Genomic DNA, 16334 nt, shown 5'->3' with positions numbered 1-16334 from the left:
GATGGCTACTTAATGTCAAACTTAATTATTTTCTGAATATGCCATCTTTAGATTTGGAACGAAGATGATGAAGACACCAGTCTTTTCAAGGGCTGACGTCAGCAAGCTCAGTTTTGTTGTTTTTCTGGCCTGTCACTGGCATTACCCCTGCATAAAGTTACATAAGTCAGCAGTGATTTAGATGTGAAAATGATCTTCGCTTCTTTGGAATAGACCTGTGGAATATTCTATATTGGCATAGCCAGTACAGTAAACAGGTTGTATCTATCCTTGTCGCTGTGTGGTGAAATGTTGTTCCATCTGTGGTTGTTTACATTTAGGCCATAAATGTCTTCTTTCCTCTATAACCCCATTCAGCTCTCAAAATGGACATCCTTATTTCAAGCCTTAAACTAGTGAAAATATTGATGGATCAAGCATTATGGTTTCAAGTGCTGCAGTGGAGAGGGCCTGGCATTTGTCATGTAATAGTATATCCCCTGAATCACATGGCTTCAGAGACAAAACTCACATATCTTATTTCCCTAATGATATAAGGTAGATTGAAGTCACAGTATGTTGTTTAGATATACAGACAACTGGAGTAAGCATTATAGGCTGTACTCTGATACCTATTATTAATTAAGACTCAAGTTCACTTTCTCCTGGGAGTAGGCCTACATTTAGTCAAATGTCTCCTTTGGGGCAACTTGGTGGCACATTGGAGCATGCCAGCTTTTAATGCGGTTTATATCGATATCTGTGTAAGACCTACGCTGACATACAGTACCACATGCTGAGATTCTGACACTGGCTGAGGGATGAAAGTTGTATCACTTCTTTAGTCACAGTAGCTAGGTTCCCATCCAATTGGCAACAGATTTTTATGTGAATATACTAAAATATGCAAATTTACCCACCAGTGGTGTGTTTCCACCAAACGGAAAATCAGCACGTGGTGATGTAGTGCACACAAAATTGACTTTTTTGCATAAGTTTTCATGTACCGAATACAAATCTAAAGTTCAATGTGTTCCCATCGCATTTTCAACTCCACCGATAATTTTGCCACAAAAACTGTTGCGTTAAATAGCAAATGGGCCTACTCTGGTCTTGGCACGTGCACTCTAGCCATTAACTCGCAGCTACAATGCAGGTAAGTTGTGCGGGTAGTCTACATGATGAGATTTGTATGGATAACAGCGAGAATACTTTTGTTTGTTAAAGGGCAGTCAAGCATTGATCATCATATTGAACTTGATTTTTATTCGGTACATGAAAACTTGAGCGAAAAATGACATTTTTCAATTACATTTCATCACGCACAGATTTTTATTAGCAAAAAGTCCATTTGGGGGAAACACACCACTGGTGGGAAAACGCGCATATTTTCTTTATCCGGATTCTAGAGTATTTGCATGAAAATCTGTCGCAAATTGGATGGAAACCTAGCTATTGATAAGAATAAAAGAATCAAGTTAAAAAATAATAAGTAATAGAAGAGGTATTATGATGTAATAATGGACTGTATTTACAAAATAATTATCTAATGACTGTATTTTTTATTTTTTACAAATATATAGTGGGTAGTGAATTGGACATGCAGTAGAATAAATAGTATACAGTATAATTGAAAAGCCTTTGAGTGTGTATGTGTGTGAGTTCTAAGTGTGTGTATTTGTGTGTACATTTGTGTGTAAGGGTTGGATGTATGGGTAGTCAGTGTAGTAATCTCTAAAGTGCAGACATTTCATTGAATGAGAAAACCCCACCTGGGATATTATGGCTCTGTCTCCAGCGCTGTTTGAAAGTTGAGCAAATGTTGCGAGGTGTAAGAGGAAAAGGTTTGGTCATATCTGATTAGTGCTTAATGGTACACCAGCCACAGAGTGACTAAAATCACAGGAGTACCAGCTGGGACTATAAACAAAGAGCGAAACTGATACTGTTTAGACAAGAAACAGAAACCGCAAGGTCTTTTATAACCCCTTGCCTTCATGGGCAGTTAAGACAGGAATAAAAATATGTAACCGACTTTACGTTTACCTAAACCACCGTGACTCACAGTTGGTTAAAGACCTCTTAGTTGGTTAATCTTAATTGTACTGTGAAAGAAAATGCGTTTTTTTGTGTTTTAGGAAACTGTTAGGCTGGGACAATGAGAGGAATGGGGTTTTGATAATCGGGTTGTATTGCGTCTATGTACACATTACACATGCTACAAGTCTACCACCTACTGCTGTTGGCTAGGCTTGTTGTTTGTATACAGTATGAGGATGGGGTGGGTGTGTGTACAACCTCACATAAAATAGTGCTGTCAACCTAACATAAAATGCTTATTGATATGGGAAAATAAATGTGGTTTCACAACAATGCTTTCCTGCTCTGCTATCTGATGTTTGTTACAAACTGTTTGGGTCAACCTCGCATAAAATAATGTTGTCAACCTAGCATAAAATGCTTATTGATATGGGAAATTAGATGTGGTTTCACAACAATGCATTCCTGCTCTGCTATCTGATGTTTGTTACAAACTTTTCCATTGTGTTTATGGAAGAACGATTGCTCCTCAGTCTACTAACTCGGTGTCATTGTCCTTCTTGATGCAGGTAGAGGCAGATGATGTGCTCACCAAAGAGGAACAGATCGGCCTGCTGTTCAAAGCCAAACGCAAGTGTGAGGTAGCCATCAGGAACAAACACAAGCCTGGTGGTGAGTTTTAAAATTGATTTTTAAATGTTCTTTTTCTCAGATAAAAGTTCTTTAAACCTGATGTATCAGCCTACCCTCTTTTTTTTATTGACATGAAAATGGTCCTGTCCTGTTGATATAGGATAAATTACATATGTGGCTCCCTGCACAGTTAAATTAATCTCTGTTGGTTCACTGCCTGCTCTGTTAACCAGGCACGAATGTAGTTATATCACATTGACACCTGAGGGCATATCATAAGTATAAGCATTATTTTGTCTACTACTGTGTGTTGTCTCAGCAGAAAAAATAACACACAGAGCAGAGGAAACAGTCGATTTAAGAGGCTGAGATGTATAGATTATTGAGCGAGTCAGAACTTAAACAGGCATTCTGTAGGAATAATGATTTGACTCTGACAGAACGCCGGAAAATGTACACTTATTAATGAATTATCTTGTGGAGAAAATGGTTTCCTTTGTCACTATTTGAATCATATAAGTCAAATTAGTGTGAATGCTGATGGCATTGATCCAATCCCAGATTGTAGCTTTAATATGGAGCGTTCATTCAGGACAATTACGGCTGGACTATAGTTTGAAATTAAGAGTGGAACATTTATTATAGTTCTTCCTGTATGGTTAGGGTGGTCGGGGGGATTTTTGAGAGAATCTGATCCGGTCCGTATTTGTTTACTTGTGGTTGTGTGAAGACCGTCACTTTCAGGCAGACCACAGATTTCCCGTCTCTGTGGTCAGTATATTTTTTTCAGTTTGATTATTCTAAAGAGGTTTTGGATTTCATATCCAGACAGTCATATTATTTTCTCTTTAACCCCGGTTCATTGTGGTCTTCTTGTGTTCTTTCTGTGTTGGAAACAGACACATTCTTTCTCCGTAAATTAAACACACCATTACAAATTTGTATTGTACTGTAGAACTAAGAAATACAAAGGGTATTGTTGATGGATTCCCAGGAGTTATATTATCTCTCACAATATTCCCCAAATGTGCACAGATTCTGCAAGTGTTCACAGCTTTCAGGCTTAACTTGAAATAGAACTTAAAAGAACACCTTTTTAAGATCATCATCAATCATCAAAAGACTTGTTTGTACGAGATGGTTTCAGTGTTTAAAAGGGAAAGGGCATGCCTGTGGTTCCTCAAAGTGTATTGATCAGAATGATCCCAGACACTAACACTAAGCAGAGCACTTGGAGCCACATTAGAGCTGTCTAAAATGAGTCTCCTTACCACCTCTGACCACCATCAGCCCTAATGCAGCTTGACATGTCTGTCGTATGAGGCGTTATTATTTTTCCAGGTAGCTGGGGGTACAATTCCAGGGTAGATTTCATCCTTCAACAGCTTCCTTCTTCGTCATTTGGGAGAGTATTTGACATTTTAAATGAAATATGTGTTGAGTCGGCCTAATATTTTATTACCATGGAGAATACACATCTTACTTCCAGTTGTGGTCGGTTTCTTTTTAAATTAGTCAATTTGTGAAATGGACAGAAATGCAAATCACAAATTGAAATAATTGTCTTTAAAAACCTCTTATGGATCGGACCCTTTTTTCAATTTTCGCCTAAAATGATATACCCAAATGTAACTGCCTGTAGCTCAGGACCTGAAGTAAGGATATACACATTCTTGATACCATTTGAAAGGAAACACATTGACGTTTGTGGAAATGTTAAATTAATGTAGGAGAATATAACACATTAGATCTGGTAAAAGATAATAGAAAGAAAAAAACATGTTTTTTTTGTACCATCATCTTTGGAATGCAAGAAAAAGGCCATAATGTATTATTCCAGGCCAGGTGCAATTAACATTTAGGCCACTAGATGGCAGCAGTGTATGTGCAAAGTGTTGGACTGATCCAATGACACATTGCATTTCTGTTAAAATGTTTGTATCAAGACTGCCCAAATGTGGCTAATTGGTTTATTAATAACTTTTCAAGTTCATAACTGTGCTCTCTCCTCAAACAATAGCATGGTATTATTTCACTGTAATAGCTACTGTAAATTGGACAGTGCAGTTAGGTGAACAATAATTTAAGCTTTCTGCCAATATCAGATATGTCTATGTCCTGGGAAATGTTCTTGTTACATACAACCTCATGGTAATCGCATTAGCCTACGTTAGCTCAACTGTCCCGCAGGGGACCCACCGATCCTGTAGAGGTTTTAATACATACACACAGCAAGTAGGTCACATGGGGGAGAGGCATTGTGCCGTGAGGTGTTTCTTTATTTGTTTTTTGAAACCAGGTTTGCTGTTAACTTGCGCTATATAAGATGGAAAGCAGTTGCATGCACTCATGGCTCTATATAGTACTCTATGTTTCCTTGAATCTGTTCTGGACCTGGGGACTGTGAAAAGAACCCTGGTGGCATGCCTGGTGGGGAAGTGTGTAAGTTGACTATGCAAACAATTTGGAATTTCCAACACATTAATGTTTTTGATATGCTGACCACACCACTCGTGTCGCAAAATAAATGTACACATACATGTTATTCAATCATTGCACCCACAGTGCTCACGCACATCAACGAGCGTCTGTGTAGCCAGGCGCTAAAATAGAACTTGTTTCTAATCTCAGCAAAAGAAGAAACGTCCTCACACTGTCAACTGTGTTTATTTTCAGTAAACTTAACATGTGTAAATATTTGTATGAACATAACAAGATTCAACAACTGAAACATAAACTGAACAAGTTCCACAGACATGTGGCTAACAGAAATTGAATAATGTATCCCTGAAAAAAGATGGGGGTCAAAATCAAAAGTAACAGTCAGTATCTGGTGTGGCCACCAGCTGCATTAAGTACTGCAGTGCATCTCCTCCTCATGGACTGCACCAGAGTTGCCAGTTCTTGCTGTGAGATGTTACCCCACTCTTCCACCAAGGCACCTGCAAGTTCCCGGACATTTCTGGGGGGAATGGCCCTAGCCCTAGCCTTCACCCTCCGATCCAACAGGTCCCAGACGTGCTCAATGGGATTGAGATCCGGGCTCTTCGCTGGCCAGAGCAGAACACTGATATTCCTGTCTTGCAGGAAATCACGTACAGAACAAGCAGTATGGCTGGTGGCATTGTCATGCTGAAGGGTCATGTCAGCATGAGCCTGCAGGAAGGGTACAACATGAGGGAGGAGGATGTCTTCCCTGTAACGCACAGCGTTGAGATTGCCTGCAATGACAACAAGCTCAGTCCAATGATGCTGTGACACACCGCCCCAGACCATGACGGACCCTCCACCTCCATATCAATCCTGCTCCAGAGTACAGGCCTCGGTGTAACGCTCATTCCTTCGACAATAAACACGAATCTGCCATCACTCCTGGTGAGACAAAACCACGACTCGTCAGTGAAGAGCACTTTTTGCCAGTCCTGTCTGGTCCTGCCTATTGCGGACAGTCTGAGCACTGATGGAGGGATTGTGTGTTTTTGGTGTAACTCAGACAGTTGATGTTGCCATCCTGTACCTGTCCCGGAGGTGTGATGTTCGGATGTACCGATCCTGTGCAGGTGTTGTTACATGTGGTCTGCCACTGCGAGGACGATCAGCTGTCCATCCTGTCTCCCTGTAGCTCTGTCTTAGGCTTCTCACAGTACGAACATTGCAATTTATTGCCCTGGCCACATCTGCAGTCCTCGTGCCTCCTTGCAGCATGCCTAAGGCACCTTCACACAGATGAGCAGGGACCCTGGGGATCTTTCTTTTGGTGTTTTTCAGAGTCAGTAGAAAGGCCTCTTTAGTGTCCTAAGTTTTCATAACTGTGACCTTAATTGCCTACCGTCTGTATGCTATTAGTGTATTAATGACCGTTCCAAAGGTGCATGTTCATTAATTGTTTATGGTTCATTGAACAAGCATGGGAGACAGTCTTTCAACCCTTTACAATGAAGATCTTTGAAGTTATTTGGATTATCTTTGAAAGACAAGGTCCTGAAAAAGGGACGTTTCTTTTTTTGCTGAGTTTATTTGTAACGCTTGACGCGCTGCAAGTCCTGCCTCTCCCATCTCCTCATTGGTTTTTAGGAGCATATACCCACGTGGGTGATTGAATGATGAACTGAGGTCCACAATCCAGTCCAGTTGGTCGGGGGGACCATATAAAATCCAAAGACGAAGAAGTAGCCTGAAGGAAGAGAGATTACTAGAAACAAACTCGGTTTACCCTTTTATCTGTGTATTAAATGTCGGAGTAGAGGACCTTGTGCATTTCATGTAAAATAACAACCCAAGCTAGCAACAGCAAGCTAGCTAGCTAAATTGCCATAAATGTTTAATGCTTTTCGACCTGTCCCCAAATTAATACAGTTGGTTCATAGTTCTTTTTGATATTTCAACCTGCGTGTCCTGATCACATCTAGTGTGGTTGAATGCAAATCCGCGAGCGGTCTGGTCAGCATGTTATAAAAACAAGAAGTGACGCAGTCAGTCTTTCCTCAACTCTTAGCCAAGAGAGACTGGCATGCATAGTATTACTATTACCCCTCTGATTACAATGAAGAGCAAGACGTGCCGCTCTGTTCTGGGCCAGCTACAGCTTAACTAGGTCTTTTTTTGCAGCACTTGACCATATGACTGGACAATAAAATAAGATAAAACTAAAGCCTGCAGGACTTGCTTTGTGGAGTGTGGTGTCAAAAAAGCAGAGCATCTCTTTATTATGGAAAGCCCTCTGCCCATCTTTACAACCATTGCATCTATATGTTTTAACCATGACAGTTTACAATCTAAGGTAAAACCAAGTAATTTAGTCTCCTCAACTTGTTCAACAGCCATACCATTCATTACCAGATTCAGCTAGAATTTAGGGCATGAGTTTTACCAAATACAATGCTCATAGTTGTAGAGATGTTCAGGACCAGTTTATTACTGGCCACCCATTCCAAAACAGACTGCAACTATTTAAGGGCTTCAGTGAATTCATTAGCTGTGGTTGCTGATGCGTATATGGTTGAATCAGGAGCATACATGGACACATATGCTTTGTTTTAATGCCAGTGGCAGGTCATTGGTAAAAATAGAAAACAGTAGAGGGCCTAAAGAGCTGCCATGCGGTACAACACAGTTTACATGTTTGACATTAGAGAAGCTTCCATTTAAAAAACAACCTCCTGAGTTCTATTAGATAGATTGCCATATCATGGATTCAGAGCTGAGGTTGAAAAGTCATAATACATACGTTTTCTTAACAACAGGTTATGGTCAATAATATCAAAGGCTGCACTGAAATATAACAGTACAGCTCCCACAATCTTCTTATTATGAATGTATTTTAACCAATCATCAGCCATTTGTGTCAGTGCAGTACATGTTGAGTGCCCTTCTATGTAGGCCCGAGGACAAAGACATTCCTCTAGGCTCAGAATAAATATATGACAGATAGGAGTGGCTATAAAGTCAGCTACCATCCTCAGTAGCTATCCATCTAAGTTGTCATTGCCAGGAGGTTTGCCATTATTGATCGATAACAATCATTTTCCCACCTCCCCCACACTAACTTACAATGCATTTTTTTCATTGTTCGTTTTTTTATGCATGAATTAGGATGGCTCACTGTTCATTGTTGGCATTTCCTGCCTAGGTTTTCCCATTTTGCCAATGAAGTAATCATAAAAAGAATTGGCAACATCAAATAGTTTTGTGATTAATAAGCCATCTGATTTGATGAGTTGAATTTGTCTTTCTGCCAATAATTTCATTTAAAGTACATCATTCATTATACACTACATGACCAAATGTATGTGGACACCTGCTTGTCGAACATCTCATTCCAAAATCATGGGTATTAATATGGAGTTGTTCCCCCCCTTTGGTGCTATAACAGCCTCCACTCTTCTGGGAAGGCTTTCCACTAGATATTGAAACATTGCTGCGGGGACTTGCTTCCATTCAGCCACGAGCATTAGTGAGGTCAGGCACTGATGTTGGGCGATCAGGCCTGGCTCATAGTCGGCATTCCAAAGGTGTTCAATGGGGTTGAGGTCAAGGCTCTGTGCAGGCCAGTCAAGTTCTTCCACACCAATCTTGACAAACCATTTCTGTATGGACCTCGCTTTGTGCATGGGGGCATTGTCATGCTGAAACAGGAAAGGGCATTCCCCAAACTGTTGCCACAAAGTTGGAACACAGAATTGTCTAGAATGTCATTGTATGCTGTAGCGTTAAGATTTCCCTTCACTGGACCTAAGGGTCATAGCCTGAACCATGAAAAACAGCCCCAGACCATTATTCCTCCTTCACAAAACTTTACAGTTGTCACTATGCATTGGGGCAGGTAGCGTTCTCCTGGCATCCCAAACCCAGATTCGTCCGTCAGACTGCAAGATGGTGAAGCATGGTTCATCACTCCAGAGAAAGCATTTCCACTGCTCCAGAGTCCAATGGTGGCGAGTTTTACACCACTCCAGCCGACGTTTGGCATTGTGCATGGTGATCTTAGACTTGTGTGCGGTTGCTTGGCCATGGAAACCCATTTCATGAAGCTCCTGACGAGTAGTTTTTAATGCTGACGTTGCTTCCAGAGGCAGTTTGGAACCTGTTCTGTGAGCTTGTGTGGCTCGTAGATGTTTTCACTTCACAATAACATCACTTACAGTTGACCGGGGCAGCTCTAGCAGGGCAGACATTTGAGGAACTGACTTGTTGGAAAGGTGGCATCCTATGACGGTGCCACGTCAAAAGTCATTGAGCTCTTCAGTAAGGCCATTCTTCTGCCAATGTTTGTCTATGGAGATTGCATGGCTGTGTGCTGGATTTTATACACCTGTCAGTAACGGGTGTGGCTGAAATACCCAAATTCATTCATTTGAAGGGGTGTCCACATACTTTTGCATATACTGTATAGTGTGTCATAGATCTTGGCTTCATAATTGTTTCTTCTTCTTTTTGTTGAGTTTAGTCACATAAATTCTTAATTTGCAGTAAGTCAGCCAGTCAGATGTCCAGCCAGACTTATTAGACACTCCTTTTGCCCAATCTTTTTCAACCATAAAGTTTTTCAATTCCTCCTCAATCCATGAAGTCTTAACAGTTCTAATTAATAACTTCTTAAATGTAATGGCAAAATGTAGATGTGTGCCTAAATAGACATACCCAAAAGTAAGTAATAGTCCTGTATAATTACATGATTCTGGCATGGTATATTTGGAAAGAAGACATCTGGGAGATGAAAGAAGACATCTGGGAGATTATGAGGAAATTATCAGAAGATAGTTTGGAGTTACATAGTTCAGAATACACAAGATCAAACACACACAAAGCACACCCTGTTCTTTTTGTTATTTTAGTTGAATTATTGATGACTAGAGCTGGAAACACATCAGATGGCTTCCACAACATGTGAACAATATCAGAAAAAAATGGAATTGATAGACCTAACAACTAGAAATGGGCAGATGTTTTAGTAAGTGGTGTCAGGTGTGGTCACGGGACACTTCCAAGTGTCCCTAAACCGCTTTGGAGAGGTTTAGGGATATGTCTGTAAATTAGATAATTCCAGTGCTATTACATATTTGAAATCCCTAAATGCAATTTGTTCAGTATAAAAACATAATTTCTACCATATCAACCTCACTCAAACATTGTGGTGGTGTTATGGGGTATCCAGGATACATTCAAGTGTCCTTTCAACCTCTCCAAGTGTCCGAAAGTGGTATTTGAACTGTTTTCGCACACTGGATGTGCCTAAAAGTTATTGTTCGCTATAAAACTAAAGTTCTACAGCGCCAACCTCTCTCAAACATTGTGGTGTTGTCGGGGGACATACAGGGGATATGGATGCCTACATCGCGTAAGCAGGCAACATATTTTGGATGCGCAAAGATATAGTCAATTGGTGGACATTTGATGTTGCCATTAAGTCATAGGTCATCAGATGACATAGGCTAGATTTGTTTCTACCAACCTAAGGATTCATTTGATACCCCCATGTATCTATAGGTCAAACACAGACCAAATGGAAGCTTACCTTGTAAGATGTTTGCTGTTTAGTGAAAACGTTGTGTAATATAAATATTTTGACGCTGAGTGCTGGTGCTCAATAACGGTAGGTCACAGGCAGACAAATAATATATCCTCATGATCTGTGAAGTCCCGGCTTTCAGTGTGTATTAACTGAAAGCTGCACCATCGAGAGCATCCTGACTGGTTGCATCACTGCCTGGTATGGCAACTGCTCGGGCCTCCGACCGCAAGGCATTACAGAGGGTAGTGCGAACGGCCCAGTACATCACTGGGGCCAGGCTTCCTGCCATCCAGGACCTCTATACCAGGCGGTCAGAGGAAGGCCCTAAAAATTGTCTAAGACTCCAGCCACCCTAGTCATAGACTGTACTCTTTGCTACCGCACGGCAAGCGGTACCGGAGCACCAAGTCTAGGTCCAAGAGGCTTGCAAACAGCTTCTACCCACAAGCCATAAGACTCTTTAACAGCTAGTCAAATGGATACCCAGACTATTTGCATTGCCCGCCTCCCTCTCTTTACACCACTGCTGCTCTCTGTTGTCATCTATGCATAGTCACTTTAACTCTACCTACATGTACAGTTGAAGTCGGAAGTTTACATTAGCAAAATACATTTAAACTCAGTTTTTCACAATTCCTGACATTTAATCCGAGTAAAAATTCCCTGTCTTAGGTCAGTTAGGATCAACACTTTATTTTAAGAATGTGAAATGTCAGAATAATAGTGGAGAGAATGATTTATTTCAGCTTTTATTTATTTCTTTCATCACATTCCTAGTAGGTCAGAAGTTTACATACACTCAATTAGTATTTGGTAGCATTGCCTTTAAATTGTTTAACTTGGGTCAAACGTTTCAGGTAGCCTTCCACAAGCTTCCCACAATAAGTTGGGTGAATTTTGGCCCATTCCTCCTGACAGAGCTGGTTTAACTGAGTCAGGTTTGTAGGCCTCCTTGCTCGCATACACTTTTTCAGTTCTGCCCACACATTTTCTATAGGATTGAGGTCAGCGCTTTGTGATGGCCACTCAAATACCTTGACTTTGTTGTCCTTAGGCCATTTTGCCACAACTTTGGAAGTATGCTTGGGGTCATTGTCCATTTGGAAGACCCATTTACGACCAAGCTTTAACTTCATGACTGATGTCTTGAGATGTTGCTTCAATATATCCACATAATTTTCCATCCTCATGGTGCCATATATTTTCTGAAGTGCACCAGTCCCTCCTGCAGCAAAGCACCCCCACAACATGATGCTGCCACCCCCTTGCTTCACGGTTGGGATGGTGTTCTTCGGCTTGCAAGCCTCCCCCTTTTTCCTCCAAACATAACGATGGTCATTATGGCCAAACAGTTCTATTTCTGTTTCATCAGACCAGAGGACTTTTCTCCAAAAAGTATGATCTTTGTCCCCATGTGCTATTGCAAACTGTAGTCTGGCTTTTTTATGGCGGTTTCTTCTTCCTTGCTGAGCGGCCTTTCAGGTTATGTCAATATAGGACTTGTTTTACTGTGGATGCAGATACTTTTGTACCTGTTTCCTCCAGCATCTTCACAAGGTCCTTTGCTGTTGTTCTGGGGTTGATTTGCACTTTTCGCACAAGTACGTTCATCTCTAGGAGACCGAACGCATCTCCTTCCTGAGCAGTATGACAGCTGCGTGGTCCCATGGTCTTTATACTTGCGTACTATTGTTTGTACAGATGAACGTGGTACCTTCAGGTGTTTGGAAATTGCTCTCAAGGATGAACCAGACTTTTTTTCTGAGGTCTTGGCTGATTTCTTTTGATTTTCCCATGATGTCAAGCAAAGAGGCACTGAGTTTGAAGGTAGGCCTTGAAATACATCCACAGCTACACCTCCAATTGACTCAAATGATGTCAATTAGCCTATCAGAAACTTCTAAAGCCATGACATCATTTTAAGGAATTTTCCAAGCTGTTTAAAGGCACGGTCAACTTAGTGTATGTACATTTCTGACCCACTGGAGTTGTGATAGTGAATTATAAGTGAAATAATCTGTCTGTAAACAATTGATTGGAAAAATGACTTGTGTCACGCACAAAGTATATGTCCTACCTCAATTAACCGGTGCCCCCGCACATTGACTATTGGTACCCCCTTTTATATAGTCGCTATAGTTATTTTGCTGCTGCTCTTTAATTACTTGTTACTTTTCTCTTATTCTCCGTATATTATCATTTTTTTTAACTGCATTGTTGGTTAGGGGCTCATAAGTAAGCATTTCGCTGCACGTGTGACTAATGTGACTCATAAAGTTCTATTATTCTGTGTTTTTTAATTTATGCTTCAAAATCACTCAGCTCAGCCTGCCCTTATGAGTGTACCCATATGGTAGTAATGCTTCTTATTTACCACATCAGCGCAAATATTTTATCACCACCCAAACAATCAATGTTTTTATCCCCACATCATTTCAATGAAATTACTTTGAACCACGGTGGGTGCATCAGATGACTACTTAACCTGTATACCTGGTGACACTGTCAGAGAGTAGTAAAATCGACTTAGCCTGGTGGCTGTATCCTGACCCCTTTTTGAAAGGTTGCACACTATCAAGGCACAAGGCGAGACCCAAATGCAAACACAGGAGGCAGATGGAGTCCTACAAATGTTTATTAATCCAAAGGGGTAGGCAAGAGAATGGTAGTGGACAGGCAAAAACGTCAAAACCAGATCAGAGTCCAGGAGGTACAGAGTGGCAGGCTCATGCTCAGAGTGACAGGCTCATGGTCAAGGCAGGCAGAATGGTCAGGCAGGCGGGTACAAAGTCCAGAAACAGGCAAGGGTTAAAACCAGGAGGACTAGAAAAAGGCAAATGCAAAAAAAACAGGCGACCGGGAAAACCGCAGGTTGACTTGGAAACATACAAGACAAACTGGCATAGAGAGACAGGAAACACAGGGATAAATACACTGGGAAAAATAAGCGACACCTGGAGGGGGTGGAGACAATCACAAGGACAGGTGAAACAAATCAGGGCGTGACACACGTATTTACAGTCATAGCTCAGCTGAAGCTGAAATTTGGGTATGCATATTACCTACCTCTCAAAGAGAGAGGAAAGGCTCTGGTGTACTTTCTGCCTGAAAAAGCTTTTAATACCTTATTTGGTGTGCTTGATTAATTCAGTATTCTTTTTACTTTATAATTTGAGCATTTTCATTTGAACTTCATTTCAACCTAATGTGCACATTGTTTATGTGGCAAATACTATCACATCATTATGTTCTGTACAGTATAGCCTATGTTGTAGTTAGTCTCATGATGACCCTGTAGAAATTTGGAATGATGTACGCTGAGAGTCAGGAAGTTCAGTCAGTGAATACGTTAAATAAATAAACTAATTTGAACAAAAGAAGAAACACTAATAGCGCACCGACAGATACAGAAACAATAACGCCTAGGGAAGGAACCAAAGGGAGTGACATAAATAGGGCATGTAATCAAGGAGGTGATGGAGTGCAGGTGAGTGTCAATAAGCACTGGTGCACATGATGATGATGATGATGATGATGATGATGATGATAGGTGCGTGTAATAATCAGCAGTGTGGTGACCTAGAGGCCAGAGAGGGAGTATACGTGACAAAATGATGGTGGAAACTTTTGCTGTTAACTGGCCATTATGTTTTATGAATAGTTTTTATTTTTGAAATGTTGACGACATTGGCTAAGAAAAGTGTGCCCTTTATTTGGAATATGCTAAAGCTCATTTTGGTCTCCTCTATTGTGGAAAAACCTTGAATCTTGCATGCTGACTCAAACTCAAAGAATAGCAACTGAATACATTTTTTAGGCGTTTGGCTTTTCTTCCAGATTTGCCTTGACCATGTCTTATGTGAGCACCCCTTGGTGTTATGTGCCACTGTAAACTTGTGGTTAGCCAAACTATTATTAGAACTGTGGAGGGATGACTGTTTCAAATGGTTTGCACCGTGTGGTGAAATTAGCAAATGGTAATGAACTGATCTTTATTTTCTAGCTATTTTGAAAGTGGTGGCTGGTAGGGTGGTGGGCCAACCTCAGCCCAAGGCCAGGGTCTTGTTTAGAGTTGCAGTGTTTCACTGTGAAGTCCCATCTATTTGTTATTATTTCTCATTTGTGCCTTAAATACACATGAGTTCTCCATTACTTCCCCGAGACAACGTTTTCATTGAGGGAGACACTGAGGTTTGCCTGGTTAGGTCAGTGGAGGGATGTGGGCTCAATACCCCAGACCTTGCAGTGTGTGAAAATAGCTCAGCATTCAAACCTGTGGTGTTGGTGTAAAATCATAAAAGCTTGCAACTATCAAAACTCTACTGCGATGTGTTTTGACATCTCCAAGACTTGAATCAAATGACTGGAGGGAAAAGAAAGCGTTATTATAAACCTCAATTACATCACCAATACCAAAATCCCCCACTCCCTCATAGTCACATTTATATTTAAATCATGGTCATGGAATTTATAGGAAATTATATATGTGTGTGTTCTGTGTTTAATTTGAGCCTGTTGGTAGGTGGTCCGATGGGTTATAAAAGTACAGTGAAAAAACCTCAAACCTAAGACCGATTTCACTCCCAGGACATGTGGTCATTGATGTAAAAAAAAACGTGAAGCATCTTAGGCTTCTCTCTCAATCCAAAATCAGTTGGAAGAAATACAAAGTGTGCTCTCTAATTATGATCTCCGAATGACGGGCGATTTTGTAGGCACATAAAAATGTCGTCATAGCCTCTTTGTAACATTGATTACAAGAATGAGAAAGTAATAGATTTCATAGCGAAGAGAAAACCGTTTTTGTTTTATCCTTATCTAGTTATTAGTGGTGAGTGTTGGGAAGATGTTTTCAATAATCCAAAATGAAAGCGTAGCCAGAAAATGCCTTCTGCCAGGGATCTGTGGGGAGAGGGTACTACATTCCCACTGTCGGAGGGCTAGGATTTCTGCACCATTTGGTATAGCTAACAATTCAGAATCATTTTGTTCTAAAATGCTACTGCTGCCCGTATGTATCAATGAACATAAGGTTGCTTGACATCTATCAACGTTCTGTTTTCCAAAGCAACAATTCCTTGTGAGTCGAAGGCGTTTTTTGCAAACTTGCTTAAAGTGTACAAACAGCAACTTTACCGCGCTGTAGGCATTCCCAGGGGGTGAGGAAGAAAGATTTTACAAGAGGGTGGAAATAAGAGAGGTCAGCAGAATTGCTAACTGCTTGACTCTGCTCTTCCACTCTGGTGAACTAGACTCAGTCTTCAGTGGTGTACCATAGTATCTTTGTTTTTTCCCCAAGGGATCCAGAACCCTGCACCATTGCTGTTGTTTTCTTGATTTTGCATGGAATTTCCACAAATAAGATCCACTTTAACAGAAGAGATGCACTTTATGTTAAAGTGTGTGAGTGCTGCGGTAAGATCATAAACATTCAATAAATAGTGCATTTAGGCCTATGCCCCTCCTATGGATCATTAGAAACATGCCTGCATAGTCCTACTCAGTTATTTCCTGACTGCAACATTGCAAGTCTCCTTTTCATGCGGCGGAAGCAACATAGACCAACAGGAAAGTCTTTCTTGTGAGGTGGACGTAAAGTGGAAGCAGATTCATGCCAAAACAAAGTACAATAAAAACATTGAAGTATGACACACATTTGCTAGAAAATGTT

General features: G+C 40.8%; 1 protein-coding gene across 1 annotated transcript in view; it reads left to right on the top strand.

The window, feature by feature from the left end:
* pth1r (parathyroid hormone 1 receptor) overlaps nucleotides 1–16334 on the top strand; it is an 85462-nt gene that overhangs the window by 36732 nt on the left and 32396 nt on the right. The window contains exon 2 of the mRNA XM_014191246.2: nucleotides 2589–2691. Coding sequence (XP_014046721.1) covers nucleotides 2589–2691 — 103 coding nt within the window. The remainder of the gene's footprint in view (nucleotides 1–2588; nucleotides 2692–16334) is intronic.

This window comes from Salmo salar, chromosome ssa03 (genome assembly GCF_905237065.1).
Source record: "Salmo salar chromosome ssa03, Ssal_v3.1, whole genome shotgun sequence".
Classification (NCBI taxonomy): domain Eukaryota; kingdom Metazoa; phylum Chordata; class Actinopteri; order Salmoniformes; family Salmonidae; genus Salmo; species Salmo salar.
Note: the sequence above shows the minus strand (reverse complement) of the source record. Positions and strands in the feature narration are given on the sequence as shown.